This window comes from Anser brachyrhynchus, assembly GCF_964034855.1.
Source record: "Anser brachyrhynchus genome assembly, chromosome: 5".
In the NCBI taxonomy this organism is placed as follows: Eukaryota; Metazoa; Chordata; class Aves; order Anseriformes; family Anatidae; genus Anser; species Anser brachyrhynchus.
Genome location: NC_137699.1, coordinates 34,448,917 through 34,474,456, shown reverse-complemented (window position 1 = coordinate 34,474,456; position 25,540 = coordinate 34,448,917). Strand labels below are relative to the sequence as shown.

At 49.1% G+C, this 25,540-nt stretch overlaps 2 protein-coding genes across 8 annotated transcripts; one reads left to right on the top strand and one right to left on the bottom strand.

Moving 5' to 3' along the window:
- Window positions 1-25: 25 nt before the first annotated feature.
- On the top strand, window positions 26-10,399 carry SIRT3 (sirtuin 3). Of its 4 annotated transcripts, none has more exons than XM_080594696.1 (8): window positions 26-215; window positions 447-546; window positions 1,618-1,815; window positions 2,324-2,556; window positions 2,701-2,801; window positions 3,029-3,190; window positions 3,603-3,812; window positions 5,445-10,399. In XM_080594696.1, the coding sequence occupies exons 1-8, from the start codon at window positions 161-163 to the stop codon at window positions 5,463-5,465; spliced, it is 1,080 nt and encodes a 359-aa protein (XP_080450822.1). In that variant the 5' UTR covers window positions 26-160; the 3' UTR covers window positions 5,466-10,399. The 4 variants fall into 4 exon arrangements, with proteins under 4 accessions (XP_080450822.1, XP_080450823.1, XP_080450821.1 ...); XM_080594695.1 differs by having other exon boundaries at window positions 28-215; window positions 1,615-1,815; XM_080594697.1 differs by lacking the exon at window positions 3,029-3,190 and having other exon boundaries at window positions 1,615-1,815.
- On the bottom strand, window positions 10,251-25,373 carry RIC8A (RIC8 guanine nucleotide exchange factor A). Of its 4 annotated transcripts, none has more exons than XM_080594680.1 (11): window positions 25,234-25,373; window positions 23,806-23,905; window positions 20,194-20,241; window positions 17,346-17,960; window positions 16,604-16,698; window positions 15,630-15,780; window positions 14,675-14,770; window positions 14,277-14,421; window positions 13,675-13,819; window positions 12,420-12,539; window positions 10,251-11,514 (listed from the first exon to the last, which is right to left on the bottom strand). In XM_080594680.1, exons 2-11 carry the CDS (start codon window positions 23,887-23,889, stop codon window positions 11,394-11,396), a joined length of 1,620 nt encoding a protein of 539 aa, XP_080450806.1. In that variant the 5' UTR covers window positions 23,890-23,905; window positions 25,234-25,373; the 3' UTR covers window positions 10,251-11,393. The 4 variants fall into 4 exon arrangements, with proteins under 4 accessions (XP_080450806.1, XP_080450808.1, XP_080450807.1 ...); XM_080594682.1 differs by having other exon boundaries at window positions 10,251-11,197; XM_080594681.1 differs by lacking the exon at window positions 25,234-25,373 and adding an exon at window positions 24,092-24,927.
- Window positions 25,374-25,540: the final 167 nt, after the last annotated feature.

Here is a 25,540-nt window from a genome sequence, read left to right as displayed (position 1 = left end):
CCACACACACCCCCCAAAGCCCTCCTTTCCGGCCCCGCGCGGGGCACGCTGGGTCCCCCCCGCAGCCATGGCAACGCCTCCCTCCCTCCCAAAGAAAAAAAAAAAAAAATAAAGCAGCCCCAAAAAAGCCCAGCCCGGCCCCAAAGCGGGCTGCGGAGCCATGGAGCGGGGGGCCCGGCGCGGGGTCGTGGCGGCCGGTGGCCTCCTGGCGGCGGGTGGGGGCCGGGAGAGGGGGGGGGAAGATGGCTCCGGGGAAGGGAGAGGGATCCGGAGAAGGGAGAGGGCTTCGGGGGAAGGGAGAGGGCTGTGAGGGGTGGGTGAGGGCTCGAAGCTGTGAGGGGCGCCGGGGGGGAGAAGCAGGGGATGAGGCACAGGGCTGGGCGCTGGGGCAGGCTGAGGGGACCCCCCCCGAGCCGCCCCTTCAGCGGCTCTGTGCTTTCTTGCAGCATGGAGGAGCCTCCGGGAGCGCGGCCCAAAGGACGGAGGCGGCCCCCGGGGCCTGGCTCGGCTCTTCTCCTGCTCCGGGATGGGCTGCGGAGCGTGGAGGTGGGCTGCGTGGCTGCGGGAGAGCAGGCACCCCGCACCTGGGGCTGCTGCCTGGTCCCGCCGGGCCTCTGCACCCGTACGGGAGCAGGACCCCAGCAGGAAGGGGCTCACGCTCCTACACTGAAAGTGCACCGTGCAGAACGTCGCTCCTGCTGTCTGAACAGGCACACGGTCTCCGTGTCTGTGAGCCTGAGCTGGTGTGTTCCAGCCTGGGAGCTCGAGGAGCTCTTCTCCTCGGAGTAGAGAAGTTTAGCCGAAAAACGTTAGCGTTTGCCAGGTTATGAATTTAGCTCTCTGGGAATCTGGCCTGGCAAGGCAGAGCCACGTCCTTGTCAGCCACGCTGAGGACAATGTTAGAACTTGGTAATTGTTATCTGCAGATTGCCAAGATCCAGCAGCTCCCTCTTGGCTCTTCATGTTCCCACGCCTTCCCTGGACTTGCTCTTAACTAGCAAGCACTAATTGTCCAGGGAGAAACTGTTCCTTGAGATGATAATGACTGTTCTCAGCTCCATCTGCATGTACTGCTGACCTGCAATTCCTTTAGTCATTTTCCATTTATATGTGGAGCTGTCCCATGGCAGAGCCCCCAGGGGAAATAGAGAACTGGTGAAATGTCTGTGCTAACCTGGGCAGCGTTGTCCCTGAGTGACCACACCACCTTGTTGGAAACCTCTTGAAACCAAGGACGTAGAGAAGAGTCTTCATTATCCCAGAAGCATTGCAAGTAGATTATGAGACTTGCAATTCTCTGAACACTGTTCTCACAGTCCTGTGTCCACCCCTGTACAAAACAAACAAACAAACAAAAACTCTTAGGGGAATATGGTGTGTTTTGATTTGGCATTTTTAGGTCTTCGTAAGAAAGTGTAAAGCAAAGCACCTTTTCCTAGGGCATTAATTAGACTAACGTTTAAGCTTCCTCCTCCTTGATTAAGTACCAGCACACAGTCCTGCAGATGGAAGAGCTTTCTGCAATTTCTCGGGGTGTTTTTCTCCCCCTGAACAGTTCTTTCAGCTGAAGTCTCTGACAGCATGCTACCTCTTGTGTTTTCTCTCTGTTCCAAGCAGGATCCAAGGGACCAGGCCCTTCTCTCTGTCTGCTGCCGCCAGAGCTATTTTAGGATTGGGCGGATGGGGAGATGATGGTGGGAAGAAGCAGCTCACCCTGCAGGACGTGGCAAAGCTAATTCGGAAGAAGGAGTGTCGCCGAATAGTGGTGATGGCTGGTGCTGGGATTAGCACCCCCAGTGGTATCCCAGATTTTAGGTATAATGCCTTTGTTGTTTTACTTATCCTTTTTCAGTGCTGGGACTGCCAGGATCTTCAACTTAGGTAATGGTGGTGCCTGCTACGTTTTATTTGTCTGTGCCAGGCTAGGCTAATCGCGGGAGTTTTCTCGCCTGCTTATTCTCTGTCCGCTAACGGCAGGCTGGCACCACTCTGGGTCACGTTTTGGCCCAGATCTTCAGGATGATGGTCGTGCTTGTTGCTTGGCTCTGTGGCTGCATTGATTGCACCACCTTGGCCCTTCCAACTCTGACTGTCAGCTCACCTCTGCAGCCAGGAGAAGGTGGGGTGGCACTAGGTCAGACCCACAAGGCACGTTCTGCTGTGCAGAGATGGTTTCAGGTGCTCTCTTGATGCAGCTCTGCTCTGAACGGATGATGCAAAACAGCAAGAGAGACCACAAGGACCTGTCCGTGTGCTCTGTTGTGTCTTGATCTGGTTCTCTTCCTGCAGTCTGACCACCGGTCCTGCTTTCCTCTCTTTGCAGGTCCCCAGGGAGTGGCCTCTACAGTAACCTTGAGCAGTATGACATCCCTTATCCAGAAGCCATCTTCGAGCTGACCTATTTCTTTGTCAACCCCAAGCCCTTTTTCACTTTGGCGAAGGAGCTGTACCCTGGCAATTACAGACCCAACTATGCCCACTATTTCCTGAGGCTCCTTCATGACAAAGGGCTCCTTCTGCGGCTCTACACCCAGAACATTGACGGGCTGGAGAGAGGTGAGTTTTCTCTTCCCCAGCTCTCAACGGCAAAATACCAGGAAGAGGGTGAGGAGCAGGACTGGGGAAATGCCTAGCGAACAAGGAGTTTCTGGTTCAGTCACCGCATGCTGAGCTGATCCGTCCCCACGTGCTGTGTTCCAGCTGCTGGGATCCCTCCTGACAGAATGGTGGAAGCCCACGGCACCTTCGCCACTGCCACTTGTACAGTCTGTCGAAGGAAATTCCCAGGAGAGGACTTCAGGGTGAGTGGTCACAGCTGGGCATTGACACAAACTAATGCAAAGAGAAGAACCTATCACAGGCCCGTTACTTTGCCCTCAGGGCCAGCGGGGCTTGTTGGAGGGGATTAGACTTGGTGCAAGGAAATGGAGGGGCTGGATGTTACAGCAAGGCTACGATGTGGCTGTGACCCTGCCTGTGCAGGTATGTGCTGCCCCATAACAAGTGGTGTTGGGTGCTTTTACTTCAGGGGGACGTCATGGCAGACAAGGTCCCTCACTGCCGTGTCTGCACTGGAATTGTCAAGCCTGATATCGTGTTCTTTGGCGAGGAGCTCCCGCAGCGCTTCTTCCTGCACCTGACAGACTTCCCCATGGCGGACCTGCTTTTTGTCATCGGAACGTCCCTGGAGGTCTGGGACTAGGGAACACCCCGTCTCACAAGAAGGAAAAGGCACACCAACAGGGCTGAGGGCCTTTGGAGGAGAGAGGGGGTTTAGAGAAGGCAAGAAACTGGGTTTCAAGGTAAAATGTGAGGTGGCAAGGTGAGAAATAGGGTGCATGCGCTCTGTGAAGTCGAAAAACCTTGTGTGCTCCTGGTAAAGGTGGGCACCTAACGAGAAAGAAGCATTTTTGTGTCTACCTGAAGAAAGGCCACCAGATAACTGGTGACATCCGTGACCTGTTCAAAGCTGGGGTAGCTTAGCCCACAGTGGGAGAATCTGTTAAGCACTAACAAAGTCCTGGTGTGCATGAGTTCATGCCTTCGGTGCCCCTCAGCCAGGTGACGGTTTCTCTCTGCTCCTTTGGGTTGCCTTCCTTCAGGTGGAGCCCTTTGCCAGCCTGGCAGGAGCTGTTCGCAGCTCCGTTCCCCGAGTCCTCATCAACCGCGATCTCGTAGGACCGTTTGCCTGGCAGCAGCGCTACAACGACATAGCCCAGCTGGGGGACGTGGTCGGTGGGGTCGAGAAGCTGGTGGAGCTGCTGGACTGGAACGAAGAGATGCAAGCACTAATTCAGAAGGAAAAAGAAAAGGTGGGAAGGGGCTCAGAGCCCCATCTCCCTCCCTTAGCCTCTTTGTTCCTCGTGCTGGAGTTATCTCGGGGGGGAGCAGATAGTGCTTGCTAGGATTAGAGACTTGTACCCCAGACATTGCCACGCTTGCAGTCTGCATTCAGAGAGAAGGACCACAGAAACGTGCAGAAGGGTTACAGAAAGAAAAATAGCAAACCCAAGTGGTATTTCACAATGAAGGCAGGCGCAGTGCCACAGAGCAGAGACAGTGCTATGCGGCTAAGAAGGGGAGGACAGAGAGCTGCCAACCTCAGCTGAAACAGGAAAAATATGGAAAAGGCCAGGCACTGGGGTGAGCAAAGGTACATTATGGCTTCTTCAAGAAGTGACCCACTTGATTACTGAAAAGTTTTCTATGGCTTTCATCTGTTATTTATTTATTCCCAAATGGAACGGACCGGACTCACCATTGAGCTCTGGGGACAGTATCCTGGACCTGGAAGTGACAGACCAAAAAAAAATCCCCTCTGTCATCTATGTCAGATAAATCCAGTTCAATCTTGTAAGTCGGCAGAGGACTTGGTTTTTATGCTGCTTTCCCCTGGCTGTGAGCCTGGGCCTGTGATGCTGGTAGTGCCGCCTGACACGTTGACGTGAGTAACTGCTGAACTAAACCAAGGAGCTAAGCATCGCCTTAGTGGAGGTTCCCCCTTTCTGTACATTCCCTTAAATTGCTTTGGTTTCATTTCTAGTGGCTTTTCTGGTCACTTGTGAGAAACAGGTAATGCTAGAAAGGAAAGTCGTCTCTCACTGTGCCACGGCTGACGCCGAGCGAGGTGCTGCAGTGGCAGGTACGTTACAGCCACCAAGCAGCAAGCAGGAACAACAGCGCCGAGTTGCTAATGAAAGACTTGGCATCTTTTTTTTCACCTGATTGTTTATTTCACCATCCATTCTTCTTACATCTGTAGTCTTTTGAGATCTTCAGAAGTGAGAAACTGTCAGGAAGCAAGTTCTTAATTGCTTTAAATTTAATGCTAATGTTAATTGCTATATTACTTTAGATCCACTGGGAAGATTTTTCCACATGTGGCATGAAATGCTCTAAACTTTTTTTCTTTTCTCTTTAAGTCAGAATTCTAACGTATGGGCCGGGCCCATTCTTCTGCTTGTGACAATGAGCACAGCTCCGTTCTCGGCAGTAGGGCTCTGACAACTTGCTGTAGTAAAAGGCCAGTTGTATTTTTAAGAGTTTGTATGTTAATATTTGCACACAATTTCTCCTGACCTGAGAGAAAATCTGGCTTCAGTATTCCAAGTTAACGTTAAGGTTGTTATAACTTTCATCGGATTGTTGGATAGGAATGAATAAGAATTTTTAGGTTTAATTAGGAATTATTGGTTAGGTTTTTGATTTTGCATTGTAAGACATGTTGCATTTGTATGAGCAACCGGTCCTTGATGTAATGCTTGTGCTGTTCTGCATCTCAGATGGATAAAGCTGCTGCAAATGTGGTAAAGCATGGGGAAAAAAAAAAAACAACTCCTCCTCGCCCTGGGATTTTGGTGTTAGCAAGCATCGCTCACTGAAATAGCAGGGGATGGGAGGTTTGAAACACCCCAGCAAACACTGTGTGGTCTTTCTATTTTTAGCTGGATGCAAAAGACAAATAGGACAGCTGGCTCCCTGCTGCTGGAGAGCAACGCTCACCTTGAAGAGGAGACACTGTCGTGCCCAGCATGGGCAGAGAACAGTATGATGGCAGGGAGCTGTGGGAGAGGCCGTCCAGCTCTGCAGCAGCAAATCTACCTGGGACTGGCACTCCGGGAGGAGGGGGATGCTCGCGGCTCAGTCCAGCCCGCCTGCAAGCAGACCAGCGAGGCCTTCACCACGAAGGAAGGGAAGCTGAAGGGAGCAAAGCCCAAATACCAAGCTGCAAACTGTTCCTGCACGTGAAGGCTTTTCTACCTGAGATTTCAGAACAGTTTATGTAGCCAGTGAACGTTGTTCCCTCCTTGCCTTACCTCATTTCAACACCCACTAGGAGACACTTTCCTCTTCTGTGGCTCTGTCGCCCTGTCAGCACGCTATTTGACAATATCCATCCATGAGACTTTCACCAGTAAGTCACCGGGAGCTCCTGGGCTCACAACAGCATGCCAGACAAGATATGCAGCTGCAGCTTGTGGTTAGCATCTCCCTCTTTCTGAGCCATCCAACCTTGGAGACCCTCAGAGGACTTGGTTTTCCCAGAGCCGGAGTTGAAAATGCCACGAAAGTCAGGCCTTACGGCAGGCCAGAAGGCAGCTGGTCAGAATCACTTAATTCTGGAGTGAGTTTCCCAACTGCCCCCACAGGACCGAGCATCTACCAACTCATTTCACAGCTCCTCCACAGATATTTTTGTCTTAGTCGTGATCTGTCAGCTGCTGCAGACTTGTAGCGTTTAGTCTTTGGATGAAACCTCTGCTAATCAGGAGATGAATGCTGTTAATGTGCCTGCAACTGGGGCCTAGCCCCTGGTCCTGTTCAGGAAGGCCAAATCAAGCCACTGGAATAGCTGTCAATCAGTATAGTATTAATTATTTAATAATAAAAGAGTTTGAATTCTTTTGCTGTGCCAGCTGAGGGTTTTTCTGTAAAATTCACATATTCCCTAATCTTTGAATACATTCTGTCCCCCCCCACTACCACTCTTTCACCTGCTTTTTATCCCTCCCTGCTCCCCTTTTTTTTCTTTTTAACTTTACAGGGGTGCCTTTCTTCCCTGTAAATGCTGTCCCAGGGAGAGGCAGTTATCAGGGCCCTGCACTTACTTCCCACTCTTTCCCAAACATGCCCTAGGAGACATACTTTGCATGTCACAGGTGTTGCAGAGCATCTTCTCTGTAACAGGGCATGAAATTCATTGCCACTGGTTCCAAATTTGGCTGTGGGGATTGAAGTCACACCCAGGTGGCCCAGGGTGACCCACCTATTACCACAGCAACCATTCCACACGCAGTTCCAGATTAAAACGAGCTCTAAACAAGCACAATAAAATGCAAAACATTTTACACCACCGCATTGTTACAGTCAACACTCAAATGCAGAAAACCATAGTGAAGGGAACAAAAGCATTTAAGCATACAGCTACATTTTACTAATACAACACTGGTACACTTATTAACTTCTATGCTCTAAAAGCTGTTTCTGAGGCAAAGCTAGAGCCTCAAAAAGCTGTTGTATGGCTTATTATATATATAATTAGAAGTGTTTGGACCTAATACTCAGGTGCTGTAAATCAGACTAGCTCTAGGGATGCTACTGCAGTCAGGACGGGACCACAGATTTGTGTTTGGTGTCCTAGCAGCTTCCTAGAAAAAAGGCTTGAACAAATTCCCAGCCAGATGAACAGACTTGTTTATCCAAATGTGCAATTCAAATATATCGGCGTGGTCCTTCTTGCAGCCAGGATCCCAAGTGGGTGCATTTGAATGGGCAGCATCAGTAAAAGCAGAGGGGTTGTTCCCACTTTGCAGAGCACTAGAAGCCTCGTGGCACACGGCTTCACGATGAAAATGAAGGGAACATGTTGTTTTTAGACCGTACCCTGCTACTTACCCAAAGCGGCCTGTGGTGAGCACAGCTCCCACCTGCACTGGCACTTTTGAAATCAGGGCTCATCATGGCTTTAAGCAGGATATTTGAATACAAGAACAGTACAAGTGTTGCATTAAAAAACAAACAAACAAACCCTTTTCTTTTGCATGAAAAGCTTGAGAGCCTTACCAGCTAGAAAGAGATCAGAGGTCTGCATTTTCATGTACAAGATTTAGGGTGGTGGTTTTCTGTTTGTTTGGTGGTGTATTTTTTTCTTCCTGTTACTCAAAACAAAAACAAAAAAAGGGCGATACAATTGGCCTGAAGGCTCCAGCTGTGACCTGCTGAAGCTATTCTCATGACAAAGCTATCCACGAATTTCAGTGGGTCAGTTTCACATAAACACTGTACACCCCTGGGAGAATCTGTAACTTTAATCATGACTGCTAAAAAAAAAAAATCATAATCACGCTGAAGAACTAACCTCGCAGTTACGAAGCATTCTTTCAGCTTTGCTCCATGCATAGACAGCCTTACAAAAGCAAGCACTGATTCCTAAATACACACGGGCAGGAACAACTGCAAACCCTCTGATCCCCCCTGCTGCCCTCAGCTGCAGCCTCCCTGGACCCAAATCGTCTCACGTCCTGCTGCAAAGGCTGAGCAGCAAATCCCTGTTGCACAGAGAGAAAACAGAGCTGGTGTGCAGGATTTTCAACCAATACAGAGCATTTGCGAAGGAGATGAAGAACAGTCCTGTAAACAGCTGCTTGCTGTGAGGCACAAGGGGCAAATCAACATCAGAAAAGGCTTTTTAATAAGAATGTCAACAGCAAAAGGAGACCCTAAGGAAGACATTGGACTGATACTTGGCAAAGATGGTCGCCTTACAAGCAAGGATGAGGAAAAGGCAGAGGCATTAATGCCTTTTTGCCTCAGTTTTCAATATTAATGATAGATCTTGGGCTGCCCAGTTCTTCGAGCTGGAAGACCATGACTGGGGGAGTAGTGACATTTCCTCTGCGGCCACTGAAATTACAAGGGACCAGTTGTATCAGCTGAATGGTCAGTGGTCCATGGGGCTGATGGGATTCACCCCAGAGTACTGAAGGAGTTAGGGACTGTAACAGATGAATCTTTCTCAACAATTTTCCCAAAGGTTTTGGGAGTCTGGGGAGGTGCCTGCTGACTGGAAGCTAGCTGATGTTATACTCACCTACAAGAAGGGCACAAGAGAAGACCCAGGAAAATACAGACCTGTTAGTCTGACCTCAGTACCTGGAAAAGTTAGGGAGAAGATTGCCCTGAGTGCTACTGAAAGGCAGTTAAAGGACAAAGCCATCGTCAGGCATAGTCAGCACGGGTTCATCAAAGGAAAGTGCTGCCTTGATAATTTGTTCTCCTTCTGTGATAGCATCACCCACTTGATGGCTGAAGGGAAGGCAGTGGACATAACCTTCCTGGACTTTAGTAAATCCCTTGATAGTGTCCCTCACAGCATCCTTCTGGACACATTGTCCAGCTGTGAGATGAACAGGTTCGTGCCATGCTGGGCAACGAACAGGCTCAATGGGAGAGCTCAAAGGTTGTCGTGAATGGGGCTACATCTGCCTGGGGGCTGGTCACTAGCAGTGTTTCCCCAGCTCTCAGTTCTAGGGCTCAACATTTTTATCAAGGATCTGGATGCAGGAGTGGAATGCATCCTCAGCAAGTTTGCTGATGATACTAAACCGAGAGTTTACTCCCAGTTCGCTGTTGACTCCCTGGAGGAGTGAGAGGCCTTGCAGAGGGATCTAGATACATCAGAGGACTGGGTAATCAGCAACAGCGTGACATTCAACAAAGGTAAGTGCCAGGTTCTTCACCTGGGATGGAGTAATGCCTGACACGGTCCAGAATGGAGAGACAACTGGTCTGGTGAGCAGCTCTGCAGAAGAGGGATCTGGGGGTGCTGGTCGAGCAGGCTCAACATGAGCCAGCAGCATGCCCTGGCAGCCAAGAGAGCAAACTGCATTTGGGGATGCACTAAACACAGCATGGCCAGCCAGTCAGAAGAGGTGATTCCTCCACTACATTTAGTGTCAGCGGAGCCTCACCTTGAAGATTGTGTGCAGTTCTAGGCTCCACAACATAAAAAGGATGTTAACATACTTGAAAGCCTCTAGAGGAAGGCAACAAAGCTGGTAAAAGGATTGGAAAGGCACAAGCTGTGAGGACAGGCTGAGGACACTTGGGTTCATCTGTTCTGGAGAAGGCCAAGAGGCAACCTCAGTGCTCTCTGCAACTTGCTAAGGAAGGGAAGTGGAGAGGGAGGTGCCAGCCTCTTCTCCCTGGTAGTCAATGACAGGACACGTGGGAATGGCCCAAAGCTGCACCAGAGAAGGTTCCTACGGGGTAGGGAAACATTTGTTTACCATGAGGGTGGTCAAATACTGCAACAGGCTTCTTAGTGAGGTGGTTGATGCCCCGTGCCTGTCAGTGTCCAAGAGGCATTTGGATAATGCCCTTAATAATATGCTGTAACTTTTGGTTAGCCCTGAAATGGTCAGGCAGTTGGACTTGATCTTCATAAGTCCATTCCAACTCAACTATTCTAATTTAAAAAAAAAGGGGGGGGGGCTAAGTTTTGTTTGTTTGTTTTTGTAAACTAAGGACTGAAGCTTGAGGATTAAATTCAGATTGCCCCATTCAGATATATTTAGCGGCTGCGGTACAGTGAGAGGTTCAGACTTAGCTTCATTTTAATGCTGCAATTTTACCTCCCAAATAAAACTAAAGTTCAGGGTGGCTGGAGCAGAACCATGTGTTAATTAGAAAAAGATATTTCCTTACTTGCTCAGAGATACCACATTTGATGAATCACTGCCATGTGCAAATTCGTCAGAAGGTTTCCTTTATTCTAGCATCATGTTTGCATTCCTATTTGTGCTAATAAGTTTTGGAACTCCTAGTATAAGACAAACAGGAATATTTTCTTTAAAACATTTTTCTTTAAAAAAGAAAAAAAAAAGGAAAAAAAGACAAATCTAAGCCATGGCAAAGGACAAGACCAACACCAGCCCCTGGGTGCAAACAGCAGTGGGTCTATGGGAAAGCCAAGGCAGGTGAGGAGGCAGCACACAAAGCACATATTTTGGCCTTTCATTCAGAAAGCGTGAGATTGGGAAAGGCTGATAATGCCAAAACCTAAACTCTGTGGCATTGGGAACGTTGCACAATGCCACAGACTAAATATCAGAGCGTTGCTGGCAGCCACCTGCAAGTTTCTTTCCCATGATCAATGGGAACGCTGGAAATGTCACAAAGGCCTCCCCTCCTGCCTGCTCCCCACAGCACACACACCAGTGCTCCCCTCGGACACACGCGTACATCCACGCAGCCCTGCTTGCACAGACACAGTCACTCGTACTGCCACACGTAGCGCACACACGTACAGCTTCCTGCTAAGGAAATGGGTGCAGGATGCTGAGGCACCCCACAGACACCATTCCCCAAAACCATGGTGAATAACTCCTCACACTCCTCCCCTGCAGCCCCACGTTCCCGGGGAGCAGCTCCCCCCACGTCGGGCTGACCGTACACACAGGGACACGTACACGCTGCTGACATGCAGCCACACAAGTGTCAGCACATACACAAGATGCTCTGCAGATTATTGATCCCTGATGGTATGACAGAAAGATTCCCCCCCGACCCTTTTTCCTAAGCATCACATATTTAAAAAAGAAAATCCTACTGAAAAGTCCTGGAAGCAATTTGGAGTGTGAAATCCTCAAAGCTGCCAATGGGAGAGACCAAGGTAGAGCCAGGCCGTGACGATCCCCTGGAAGGAGAGGTGGTTATAGAGCTGGGGAGGAGGCAGGAGGTGTTCTTCCCTGTGGACTGTGAGGGTCCAGGCTGGATTCAGACACCACAGGGAGAGTTCTGGCCCAGTACTAGCCTCTGGGTGCAGCACCAGTTCCGAAGGGAGAACGGAGAGAGGCTCCCCAGCTCTCTGAGGCTGGGGCAAGAGGTCTGGATCAGTCCAGCCCCAGGTCTGAGTCAGATGATGACCTCTCGTCAGCCATATCACGGATGGCGTTCTCCATGGGGGCCAGGTTGCCACTCGGCGTGATGCCCATGGGCTGGATGACTTGCTCTCTGCAGCCAGGGAGGAGAAAGGGGGGAAGGTAACACAAATTTACAGCAGAAATTTACAGCAGAATTTACTGCAGAGACAGACACATCCTACAGCAGGAACGCTGGACCCACGCAAACTGCCATGAGGCAGCCCAGAACAACCCTGAGCCAGCAGGAAGAGCAAGAATCCCTTTGTAGAGACAAGGACAGTTAAAGCTGTGAGACCTCCGGCACTGTGAGGCAATGGCTAGAAGGAACACCCTCAGGTGTTGCAATCCCGTTTCCTTGGAAAAGATTCAGGTTTTAGGGTCCCATTCCGTGGTACAGGATGGCCAGAGGAAAACCAATGCTGGCGTCAGCCTCCGTTCCCCTCCCTTTAGCACACGATGGAACTGCGTGCACAAAGCGCGCTGCCCTTCTCCCTCCCACCCTTGCGGGGTGGTCAGAACACTCTCTGCAGATCCTGGGCTCCTCCCTGCGATGCCAGTTAGCGACGGATGGAAGATGACTGGAGAAAGCATTCCTGCAGGGAAGGGGACTTGGTGGCACTAGTTGCCATGTGTCCCCAAAATGCCATCTCCTACCGAGCGGCCTTGCTAGGACCGTGGCTGCTGTTGCTACTTAGCACTCAGCCAACCCTGGGGAGGTGGCAAGTGCTTGGAAACCCACCGTAGGCATGTACGGGGATTTCATGGCAAGCCATAGGACCAAAGAAGTCTGTAGGGCTTGCGATGCCTTCCCCTAGGTGTAACAGCACCTGGCCTAAGGAAATCTGGAAATATTTCTCCATGTATCTCTCCCACTGCCTTATGTTCCTTCAGTTTGCAGATGCCTTTCTTCGAATGCATTCCCAAGGCCAGCGATAAATGTAAATTACAGGCACCCAGGTGTTAATACAGACATGACTACACACGATCTTCTAGTACCTGGACAATTTGTCAAACATGTTGACTAGCTTCATGGCTTCATATTCCTTCTGCTCTTCAGTCATCCCTTCCATGGGGTTGGGGAGTTTCTCCTCAACACGTCCCGTGACAGGGTTAATGCTACAAGAAGAATGGTGAGAAAAAAGGTAAAGGTAGAAGAATACAACATCACAGCTAAGGGTGAAACTTAAATAACGAAGAAGGAACATTGCACATGAAACGCGAGGGAGGTGGCAGGGTGGCAAAGGAGGGAGGTGAAGCACAGAGGTAAGAAGTCTGTTTAAAAACTCTCTTTACCTATACCGAGCAGAGGCATGCACTGGCAGAGCTGGTTGTAATTGCCACAAACCAGTGCCCTCTGGTCTCGCTGCCTAGGTTAGGTCTCGTGTTACTGCAGTGCAACAACGTGTTGATTCTGATCTCTTCCTGTATGTCCTACACACTGTCCTCCCCTGCTACAAATCCCTCTCATTTCTCTGGTGAGAAATCCCCGTCCTGCCAATTCCACTGTGCAGTTTTAAACCACGTGCACAAGGGGAGGCAACACATCTTCCCTCTCCTTAAGTCAGGAGGCAAAAAGCTAACACCAAAAAGAATAAAAAAATAAAGCGTAAACCACATTTAACGGGATGCTGGAAAGTGTGGGACTCACAGCTGAGAACAATTCTGCAGCTCTCCCTTCATACATTTCACCCTTGAATTACCACCACCCAATAGCAAGGAAAGGAGAAAAATTTTAAAAAAAATCAAAATTCACTCCAGCAGCACAGGGCTCTGGAGCTGGAGAGAGGCAATTGGCACTTTCAACCCTGCTGCAAGCAGGGAAAGCCCTCGTCCCCTATATCCCAGTGCACAGTAAAAGCCTGCCTCTATGTGGGGATACCAAAAAGGTGTACAGGATACCGATTAGAGATATGCTGCCACATGCACACCACAAGCAGGTCTGGTGCAAAACAGGCTCTGGCTGAACAGATTTACTTTGCACTAGAGGCCGTGCCCAGCTGTAGGGACTGGATCTATCCACCAGTGACCACACGCACCACAGGTAGCTCGGCCACAGAGACATTTCACCCAAAAAATGGTAAAGGTAGTGGAATACAACATCACATCTAATGGTGAAACTTAAATAATGAAGAAGGAACACTGCACATGAAACACCAGGGAGGTGGCATGGAGGCAGATGAAAGAAGGGACAAAGGAATGGGAAGGAGGTGTAGGAGTAAGGGTGCTACAGAGGGGGAGCAGAGTTCTGTACTTGGGCTTTGCCTCTTTGTACTCTTCTGTGTCGGTGTCTTCATCTTCTGAGTACTCTCCCTCTTCCCGACCACCAGCCATGAGGCCTCGCGCTGCCAGGAGCCCAGCTGCGTTCCCATAGCCTGTGTACTTCACAAACCGCGACACTAAAGGGAGGACAGAGACAGAACACCCTGTGTTTTCCCTCCTGCCTCTCCAGCCCCGCCTGCTCCTCCATGCTCTGACAGCAAGATTGGTTTAAGGCCATGGAGACGCAGAAATGCCAGTGTTTCTGTGAAGCCAGTGACAGGGAGCAAGGCTCCCACACCATGCACCAGGAACGGCAGGGACAACACACACGAGGTGTGGGGGGAGTATGAAAGCAGGTCAGGCTATCTTCAGGGTGTCAGGGTGTCCTCCAGGAGAGCTTTCCTGTCACCACTGCCATGACAGACAGCAAGCCCTTGGAAACTCCACTCTTTTCCCTATCTAATGCATCCAGCCCAAGGGAAGACAGAGGTTCCTGGTGTCTGCAGAGCCACCCATCCCACAGTCTGACTTGCCCAGAGGCCAGGCTGCAGGACTCCCTCTCACCAAAGCCTGTGACAAGTCCCTGTGACTCACCACTCTCCTTGCAGAGCACAAAAAGAAACTCTGCTGCGCAGTGTTTCACGTCGGTGTCAATGTGGGTCATCAAACGCACCAGCTTGTTCCGCAGCGAGTTCCCCACCTCCGGACGATTCTTCACATCCCGGAGCGGAGGCAGCACCTACAAGGCCACAGTGAAGGGTGGTCAGTGGACCTGGAACAGCTGGTCATGCAGGGAAAAAAGTACATGCACTTCACAAATCAATTAAATCTAATAAACCCACAGAGTGAGTAGAAAAAACACTGTAGGTATCATGGGCTTCAACCCCCAACATGTCAGAACCTAATACTCTCCTTGGATGGCAATATTTAGGCAGCTTGCTGTTCAGCATCACTTGACTTTTAGTTGACTTTTAATTGAAACCATGGAGTACCTTTGCCTTCAGGAACTTCCTTGTCTGGCGGTGGACTCGGGCGCTCTCAGTCAGCAGGTTCAGCACAGGGGTCAAACTCTCCTTCAGCTTGTGTCCCTGGAGAAGCGTTCACAAAAACGAGCAACATGTCAGTCACATTTCTCTGGCTTGTTCAGTTCAATTTCTCTGGATTGTGGTAGACATCACGAGTATCGAGTGGCAAGGAAACAGATGGACACTGAGGCAATTCCAGCCTCTGCAACAGGAGTTTCAGTGCTTCATCACTCCTCTAACCCCTCAGGCTTTCTGAGCCCTGCTCTGCAGCACAGCAGCGCTAGAAATAGTCATGCAGAGGTTCTAGCACAGAGAAGTGCGGCGGTAAAATTTGGAGGACTTTTGGAATAACTCCAGAGATAGCAAACCACCGCCAGCTCAGTAATAATGCAAATTCAGGCTTTCAGAAGCAGAGGAACAAAAGAGCACAAGGGGCTCGGGAGGAGTGAAGAAAGATGAATGGCCTTGATAAATAAGAGCATGACTGCCAGTCCTCAGACAGCAGACTGCTCAGAGAGTGTCAGAAAAGCCCATCAAACAATTTGGCTGCATCCAAACCATTAAGCTGCCCAGCAAATCACCATTTACTTGAGTGAAACCAAGCACTTATATTTTAATCACCCAGCTAACCATTTGCAGCTCAACCGATCTCACTAGTGGCAGTAGCAGCAACAATACAGTGACCCTCCCAGTTTGCAGATATTGTTTCAGTCCTACCAACTATAATGGTTTTGCTTCTGCTAAAAACAGCCACTTCTGTAAAGCACTAGCTCCAAAGTAACCGTGCCTTGCTGGTGCTCCTGTGGTTTTGACACAACGTGTTGGCGCTGGGCTTTTCAAGGCTGAATGCAGGGAAGGTGCCCTGCAGTGAACTTGTGAAAACGAGCAGCCAAGAACTCTGCACAGCAGCCTCTCAACTTACCCTGTCGAGGCGGCGTTCTAGGAAATCCAACAGGATGTTGACTGCATCCATGTTGACACCCATGTACTCAAGCGAGCCTGGCCGGACTTTTGGGGTCAGGAGGACATCCAGACATTTCAGGGGCAGGTTGCCCAAAAGATTAACTGTATGGCTGAACACGTGAAAGAAGAAAAGTGAACACACAATCGGGGATTTTTGTTCATAGAAATTCTTCAGCTATCCAGAAATTAAGGTTCATTACTAACTTCCAGGAGTGTGAGAAGTGCGAATGAAAATAAATGAAACTGCTTTTTTGTACAGCTGAACAACTTGCTGGAAGTCCAAAAAGACTTCAGTGACAAATGAGAAGCTATGGATCTTGACACAGAGGCCAAGTAGGACCAACCTGGGTGGCCAAGGGTTGTACCTAGGACCTCCATCACTCATTCGTATCCTGATGGCCACTGCAACACCACGTTCAGGATACCTCCCACTATGGTCTTCTTGCGGACAGGATGGTGCCACTTGCTCAAAACTGACACTCCTGGACCAATAAAGCTTAGCAGCGTGGCACAGACAATTTCTCAGCATGGCTCAGGAGACAGACAGTTAATTAAGGCCAGCCCAGGGACTCTTTAATTAAGGCAGAATAGATCTGCTCTGGCTCACTGAAGTGGGTAGCACCATTGAAAAGACCTGGCACATGACACTGAATATGACCCTTGCAGTCAGGCAGGCTCAGACAAAACATTTCCTCCTGTAAACAGGAGGCTGTGGTATCAGTGCACATAATTTGACTGCAAAGGGCAGGGCTGTTTTGGAATTCTAGCAGCACGAGGAACCTGCAGGCTGGACCAAAGATGCCTGTTTGTCAGAAGTGACCTTAACAATCACCATACAAGCAAAGGATGGTAATGCCAAGGTCAGGCAGGGCCTGCCCTGGGGAGGCTTCAGGTCTGTTTCTGCGAGGATCATTATCTAGTTATCTAACAGACCTGTGGAACTCCTCCGTTCGGTCCTCTCCGTCAGCAGAAATCATGAGGCAGTGGCGCAGGAGGGCACCCAAGTGCCGGTACAAAGCAGCATCTTCCTGGCCCCAAAATAGAAAATGAAAACCTCGATCAGAAAAAGGGATCCTCCACAACCCAAAGCCTGCTGCCCCTGCAACCCGCATTCCCATCCCTCCCTCCAACAACTGGCAGCAGGGTGTTTAAGGGGAAATATGCTACAGATTCCCCTGCTGATGTCAACAGTCTTCCTGCTGCCCAATACCTTTCCCACCACTCTACAACACTGAGTACGAGGGCTGGAAGAGGCCCAGAAGCAGGCCCGTGGATTAACCAGAGACGCTCTCCATCAGACCTTAGAATCAGAGAACGATTCTAACCTTCCTCTGACATTGTCCAGCGGTGAAAAGGCAACAGGCCACCCTTTCACCCAGAAAGGAGTTATGTGGGGGCTCTGCTCTCCCACTTGGGCAACAACCATGTCATTAGGAGGGAAAAATGCCCAACTTTCAGATTTTAATGCTGAAAAAGCCTTAATGCATCAGATAGAGGCAGTGCACTACAGAAAAAGGTCCAGACACACACATCTCTTGCTACCCTTACATGTAACTGGGGGCTGCCTGGGGGCTAGTATCTACTACGAGGAAATGCAAGCAGAGGAAAAAAAGAGTAGTCAGGCCATAGCCTGGAAACACGCAGATGTAGTGTGGTGCAATATCAAGGAGCTTACCTCATCTACCTCCCTCTTGCTGGAATCAAAGGTGATATTGAAGAGCACTTTGAGGATCTCCATGGCTCGCTCTGTCTCTTGCCGAGGCAAAGGTGGGAGAAGTCCCTCCTCGGTGGCAACTTCGTAGGGGTCCATCCACTTTACACCAAGAGTCAGCTCCAGGGTGTCTGTCATCAGGCCGATGCCCCTGAGCTCTTGGGCCAGCTGCTGTCGGATGTCCACTCGCAGCGCCGTCAGCAGGAACAGGAGGCGCAGGTCGAAGAACTTGACCTCGTGAGGAAGGCTCCTCTCGTTGTACAGTTTGATGCGCTTGGCCAGGCCCACCACCAGCCGAGCCTCAGCTGTCAGCTCCTGTGCCCGAGGGCTGCTGAAGACGATGTTGCAGAGACATTTGAGGGATTCCAGGATGACATCCAAGTCTGGGACCTCCCGGATGAGTTCCTCTGAGTAATCGATGCCAGCGTGCCTAGAGAGGGTCTTCAACCCTTCCTTGGTGGTGAAAGGGTCAAGGCAGTATTTGTCCCGGGACAGGATGCGGATGCTTTCCAAACAGGTGACCTGGCAGGATGGCTGGAGCTCTCTTTCCAGGAACTTGATAAGTAGCTGGGCCATTTTCTGTGCAGTTGGAAACAAAGAATGCCTCACATGCTGACACTTCATAGCGCTCCCTCAAGGGTACCACCCTGTTACACTCTGCCCTGGAAGATGAGAGCATCATCTAGACATGGACCTGCTACCAGCTCTGATTCAGGTGCGCATTTGGCAGCACTCAGGAATGATTTGGCTCTGGAATCCAGTCCCAGCTCAATTCAAGCAAGGACAAGCAGCAAGAGACAAAGAATGGCTGGGAGATGGTATCAGATCAAAGGGGGAGAGTACAACAGGCTACTGCTACTGACCTAAGGAATGACTGCTTATTTGAGGTTCACCTGTGGTTAGGATGGTTTAGGCTAACACAGTTTACTTGACAGCTCTGTTAAGTTAAGAGACAGTAGGGCAAAAAAGCCCCTTTACATAGCTTCAGGGCAACAGCAGATGTCCACTCTCACCAGAGCCTTAAGATTAGGGAGGCATCTGCCTTGGGTGCTCCAGAAACAGGTTGATAAGCTTGAGAGATGCATCAGAAAACTGCTGCAGGAGGGGAAGAGGAACTAAATGAGTTCAGAAGGGTTTGTGATATCGTAGGAAAGGAAATGAAAAGACCTCAGAAGATTCAAATAAGAAGTACCTCCCTAAATCTCAAGGCTGTCTGGAGACCTACTAGCCCAGATCTTCAGCAGGTACATACTGGCAGAGCTCCAGTAACACCAATTTACAGCAGCTGAAAAGCTAACCCTGGTGGTTAACAGTATTGTATGTGATGGCAAGCAGTGGAAGAGTACGAGAGCAAAGGTAACGCCTCACAAAACCAAACTTGGCTTTAACTACGTGTAGCGACACTTCACATTTCACTAGTACTCCATTGCTCAAGCAATCATACCACGATGAGGGAAGATCTCACTAGGTCTCTCTAACAATAACAGTATCAGAGTAAAGGTCTTTCTGTGCCTATCATTGGAGCAAAGAAATTTAAGATTACAAGGTTTGCTATCACTCAGTGAACTGGATTAACACAACCTAATCAATGCTAGTTCATAGTAATAAAAGGACTGAGGAAAGGAATGAAAGAACCATACATTTTAGCCCTTAATGTGAGACTGGAAGAACTGAAAAAGCTTCAACGTATGAACTATGCCCCACAATTACACCCTTGAGCATCAAGAAAGTACAGTCATTCCTCTTCTCCTTCCATAAGAGGAGACAGACACAGGAGTTAAAGATGTATTCCTAAATGACCAATGCCTCTGACTCAGTCAGGCTAAAGAGATCTCAAAGCACGTGTGTCCACAGCTAAACCTTCAGAAGAACCGAACACGCAGAATTACACGGTGATGCCCAATTCATATTTGATGACAGACACCCAAGAAGTAGAGCACCTTAGCTCTGCGCCTGAACTCACAGCCTGCGCGGCCACTCCAGCTCAAACAGCAAGTCAGTGCAGGGCAAAGAGCTCCGACCTTCTGACCATGAGTCAGGCTGCAGCTGGAAAAACTTCACGCTAGCATTAGCTGGCAATGGCAAGGACAAAAGAGGTCCCGTTCTACACCCTGATTGCCCTGTCTGTGCTTGCTGTGCTAACACGGGCAGCAGTGCAACCAACCAATGAACGGGACCACAAAACTGATCCAGATGTAAAATCAGCCAGGAAAAATAGTTTTTGTTTGTTTTTGGTTTTTGTTTGTTCAGGTTTTTTTCAGCAGATCAGCCCACCAAGCATATTCAGTGTGCAGCCATGCAAAGGTCTGCCCTGGCATGAGAAATGCAAGACTGGAAGTGAACAGACAGGGGTGTTTATGTCCATTAAGCACCAGATTATGTCAGTTTAAAGCGTCTGTTAATATACAGCCCTGGTCAAATCCTGCAGCTGGCTCACAGTGAAAGCACTCACCCACTAGAGGCGTGCATGTTGCTATGATTTTTGTCCAGCACACTCGTACCACTGAGACCCATACAAAGGATCACATTTTCTGTACACCTGTGGCCGAGGCTATACACATCTCCAAACCCAAAGGGTTTGCTAATGTTGGAAGGATGCTGACCTTTATCCTAAACCATCATCTACTGATGGAAAAACTAGAGCCAGATGCCCTGAGCACACCATTCCCTGGGCAGGTACTTTATCAAGTTTTCAAAAAACCACTCATCTCTTTCCCCAAAGGAGCTGCCACCACCAAGCCCTGCTGGACACAAGTGCAGAGCAGCAGATTTACCCCTCCAACAAGAGGAAGAAAGCAAAGAACATGCCTACCTTCCTCTCTTCCCGTTCCTCATCGTCAAAGGTGAAGCACTGAGATTTCTGTGGGGGCAGAACAGAAACAATTAAAATGAAGTAATAGCTTAAAAAACAAAACTCTTTGCCTCAGCCAGGGAAAAGTAATTCAGCTTGAAAGCAACAGGTCTAAAAAAGAAAGCAAAGGCAAAGAAGTCTTCTCAGAAACAGTCACCTACCAGCACAGAGGCAGGGAATCAGCATGGCAAGGAGTGCAACAGCACTCGGAGAGGTCTGTAATATTCACAGCATTTTTAACAAGCAGTGGAAGTTCCTGAGGAGCCAGACAAAAGGACAGCTTTCCTGCTGCTGAAATTTTTGCTTCCTGCCTCTGAGGTTTTTGCTTCCTGCCTGCCTTTTCTCTCCTACATCGTTCCTTCTTAAGCAACTCCAACTACTGGCATCACAACAAGCAGGGAACGAAGCCGGTTTGGAAAGCACAGACATTGTGACCCATACTGCCAGGTCAGAATAGCTTTCCTTGACCAAGATCCCTGCTATTCCAGGGGCCCCTGCTTCTTTTTCATCATAGAAAAAGATCTGTGATGAATAATACCCATTGTGCTCTTCTGTTGGCTCTGTGTTGGAGGCTCAGTGCCACAGGTCAAAGCTGTGCCCATCTGATGGACAGACTTTTTAAATACTGTAGCTGTGAAGTGGGTATTCATCATAAATAACCCAAAACAGTCTGTAACAGAGAGTCATAAAATGGTTTGGGTTGGAAGGGACCTTAAAGACCATCTGGTTCCAACCCCCTGCCACGGGCAGGGACACCTCCCACCAGCCCAGGCTGCTCAAAGCCCCATCCAGCCTGGCACTGAACACTTCCAGGGATGGGGCATCCACAGCTTCTCTGGGCAATTCCTCCCCTCAGTGACACCACCAAGCTGTGCCTACACACCTCTTCCCTTCTTATTTATTGTTCCTTTTCCTGACTGAAAGCACCCTCTCCTTGTTATTTGGAAACAGATCCTTGTGTTCTTTGTTCCTACGATGTCTGGAAGTAAGAGTATTTTTCAGGTCGTGTTCTTTAAACACAACTGATAGACATTGGTAAACACCCCACTCCACGTGGCACCTCACAGCCTGAGTTACTCCTGTGTGACTTTGCATCAGAGAGCACTTGAACTGAACTGAAGAATGGTTAATATGCACAAATAATTCACAACCTCTTCAATAAGACAGGTTGACAGCAAGTACTGCAAAGGAGGAGTTGCTGGAACCAGGTAGGAAAAGCAGCCATCCTCTCTACCTTCTTTGCTTCCTAACTTCTGGCAGAGATCGCCAAAGGTGAACCACACAGCACCAGGGAGTTTTTCCTTTTATCCCACACGTTGTCTCAAGTCACAGACAAGGACTGTCAGTCAAGTCTGATTTCCTGCACAGATCAGTTCCAGAGCCTGTTTTGGAAGAAATCTGAATTTCTCTACACCTCCTTTACATCCTTTTTCGTAATAAAACAGTCCTGTCCTCTGCTCAGATGAAATGTTCCTGTGTGTCTCGTGGCTGTGCCTAGGAGGACAGTCTCCTTTCTGGCTACATTGGTTTCCAATGAACAGCTCAGCACAAAACATCAAAGGGTCCCTGGTAAAAAGCAGCACTTCCCAGTCAATGATGCAATTCTGATTTATACCAAGAGAACATGTGGAATGCTTCTGAGAATCAAAATATTTAAAATTTATGGAAACATTAATTATGTATGCATAGATACAGCCTGATCAGATACAGATAGAGACATGGGGGTATAATTATATCATATTTCTCTATTTTTTTCGTAGCGCTCCCCATCACCTTTTACTGAGTTACACTGCAGACACGCACTTACAGAGCTGCTCAATAATGACAATTAGTCTCACCACAAACAATTATTGTTATGCACTGGGCTAGTCCTTCTCTTGAGCTTCTGCAATCCACTGATATCCCATCTGCATGTCTGAACAGCGGAGCTTGTTTCCTGCGGTACGTACCACCTTACGGTTCTGCTTCACCCAAGCTGATGTTGATGCATCACTTGAGAAACTTCAGGTGCAGAAGCAGGACAGCTGTACTCCTGTAGTGCTGGACCAGGGGCTGGCCTCTTGTGCTTCAACACTGTGATCTGATCTGTGCACAGGCTGTTGTACCATGTTGTGAGGAACTGGCAGTTCAGTCCTGGAACCCATGTGCTCTGCAGACATCCATGGCACTTGTTCTCTTCCCATCTCATCCTCTTTGCAGGCTCCCATAAGCTCATTTACGTACATTTTCACGATACCTGTGGTTTTGCTTTAGATTTTTTTTATTCATAGAATCACAGAATGGTTTGTGTTGAAAGGGACCTTAAAGATCATCTAATTCCAACCCCCTGCCATGGGCAACGACACCTTCCACTAGACCACGTTGCTAGTTATTCCTGGCAACCAGGAATCGACTGCATATTCAATAGTGAATTAAAAAGCATATACCCGCAGAAAAGGGTACAGTACCATCAGCTTTTGCAGTAAAAAGTTACGTAAGGAATTTGCTTATTTTATCTGCAGTTTCATATCCTCTTCGTTTGCTCCATTTCTTCCAGACTAGCAAAATCTCTGACATTCTCACAAGTTTCCTACGCCTGATACACTGACAAAGGATCCAGCTGGAGGAATTCTACAGAAAATATTGTGTTTTGATGCCTCAGACTGGTTGCACATCAAGTGCCATTTGCTCTCCTAATTTCTCCAGCATTACAGCTGCTGCAGGTGATGTTGATCCTGCTGACCTCTTTTTAACAGGGACTCACTACTTCTTAGCTAAGATTTCTCCCTATTTCAAAACTGACTGTTGGAAATAGTAGCACATTTCCCCTTATTGCATGCTCGTGCAAAAACATCCACAGGTTTTCCCCACTGACTTCCCACCTACTTAAGAATGGTGCAGAATGAGTCACATAGATCTGCAGGGGCAGCCCTACCCTGGCAGAAACCCTCTGAAAGAGACTTTCCCGACAACCAGAGTCTATTTCAAAAGTAAATTACCCCCACAGATAATCTTTTGCCACTGTAAGGCTAGAATCACTTCCATTTCTGCTTCCCAGCCATTCTTATTCATATTCTATATTCATTATTTTGTATAGTCAGCTTTCAGACCAGGCGCCTGAATCAAATTCCAGCCTCCATTCATGTCGTTCCCTAATTATCTTTTACTTGCAAATCACAATTTCACCTGCAGCTCCTCCCTAGATTTGAGTTTTATTACCTCCAAACCTTGCCTAATATAAAGAGCTCCTCCTGCTTGGTCTTCACACCCATGATTATTTCCCTGCCAAGTTTTACTTAGAATCTGGATAATAAAGAAAATCCTTTCTATGTGCTTTTCTTCCAGTATCTCAAGGACACAAGATAAAGCAAGGCTACTTAGATGCTTCATAGCAAAACATCAAAGAAGAAGCAGTCTGCAAGTAAAAGACGAGGCAGCCTGTAACATCTCCATGGCAGAAATGCACAGACAGATGCGCTCAGAGGAGGCAGACTGGGGACAGCTGGGTAGCACAGAAATCCCACAACATGGCCAACCTGCTTCCAGCCTTGTAAACAGAAGCTGACATTAGGCAGAGGTTTGATACCCACTCACCTCCCGGTTGTAGATCTGAAGCACCTTGAGGACTGTGTCTTGCTCCCCATTTTCCACCGTGGCTACTACAGTCCCGAGCTCCATTATCTCAACAGCTCAGCTACAACAGAGGTGAAACAGAGAAGGGGAGTGAGGGGGCTTCCAGGGTTCCTGGATAATAGTGATGCAAAGGTACCTCAACACACAGGGATCTGAGAGGGAGTGAGAAAGGGGTGGGGGAAAGAAGGAGGAGGAAAAAAAAAAAAAAACAAAACCAGAAAAAAAAATCCCAAGTGAAATTGCTCACTCTGTTGCATCCACAAAAGCAGAGCAGATGGATAACCCAAGTACAACCAGCAGCCAGGCTCCTCTCTCTCCCTTTAATCCTCTTCCTCTCTTTGCTTTTCAATGTTTAATATATGCCCTTCCAGTAAAGCACTCAGGAAAACCTCCCCCCCTCCCAGCCAGGGGATTAACAGAGAACAGATAACAGCAGCTCCCTGAAATAGCTCCCTGCCTCCTCCTCCTCCCCTGGCTGTCCTGATTTCTGTTACCGCACAGAACAACAAAAAAATAAATCCAGAAACATTGCTGTGGAGTAAAAAGAGATGGAGAGGAAAGCCAAACGGATAGGCAAGCACCTCCGGGCTTGCTTTAAGGTGGAGCTACCTTTTAAGGTGGTGAAAAGAAAGAATTGCCGATTTTGTTGCATTCGCTGCTCTGTGTGCTGGGACACCCGATGCCTGAGACAGACCACGTACCAGATTATGGCAGATACACTGCACAGGGGGGTAAAAACGCACATATGGCGGATGGCTGGCCTCCCTGGCTCAAATCTGTGTGTCATTACAGAGTATAATGCACTTCGCGATAATAATGTAAATGAGCAGATGCGCATAATGACAGAGATAATCATTATTTTTAAACTAGGCGAAAGTTTAACAGCTTGTACAGCCAGGCAAGTCCACAGTGCTGAAAAGTAACTCCTAATCATGGAACATCGAACAAAATTTCAGTGCAAACACGAGCTCATACATCTGTTTAGATTCTGTGGAGCTATGTGCCACGTTCCACAGCCTGGCTGAGCAGCGGATGCATGTAATCACAAGATACGACTCTGCTCCTGAAAATCATTCTGTGCTGAGAGCAGCATCAGGTTATCCCAAAGCATCACGTTATCCCCCCCTCCCTGCCCCAGCACAGCCAAAGGGGGGACTTTCCAGGGCTGAGGGCAAGCCCTGCATCTAGAAACCCAACAAAACGCCAAGCCCTGGGCCACAAGAGCAGGAGAAGCAGCTCATCCACAACAGGCACCGCTAGCACTGCCAGACTTGGGTACCCGGAGTGACTTCCCTCTATTTTCAGGGGGCAGGAGCAGCTCACAGCATGTCGTAACCCCCTCATTTATTTTTTTAATTTTATTTTTGTCCCTCAGCTCCCTCCTCATACCTCCTTTCCACACCGGAGCCGAGCAGAAGGGGGGCGCCTCGGCCCTCTGGGGACGGGCAGCGGCGAGGAGGGAAGCCCCGGCACCTTCCTCCCCGCCGCCCCGGCTTCCTGCCGCGTTTCCTGGCTCCGGCCCCGGCCCTCCCCCGAGCTCCTCCGTGCACCGGAGGCGGAGGAGAAGGAGCCGTGGAGGCTTCACCGAGCGGCGTTGGGGTTTTTTGGGGGGAAACACGGCGCCGCCGCCTCTTTGGGCTGGTCTGGAGGTGTCACAAGCACGGAGCAGTGAGGGAGAAGGAAGCTGCTAAACCTT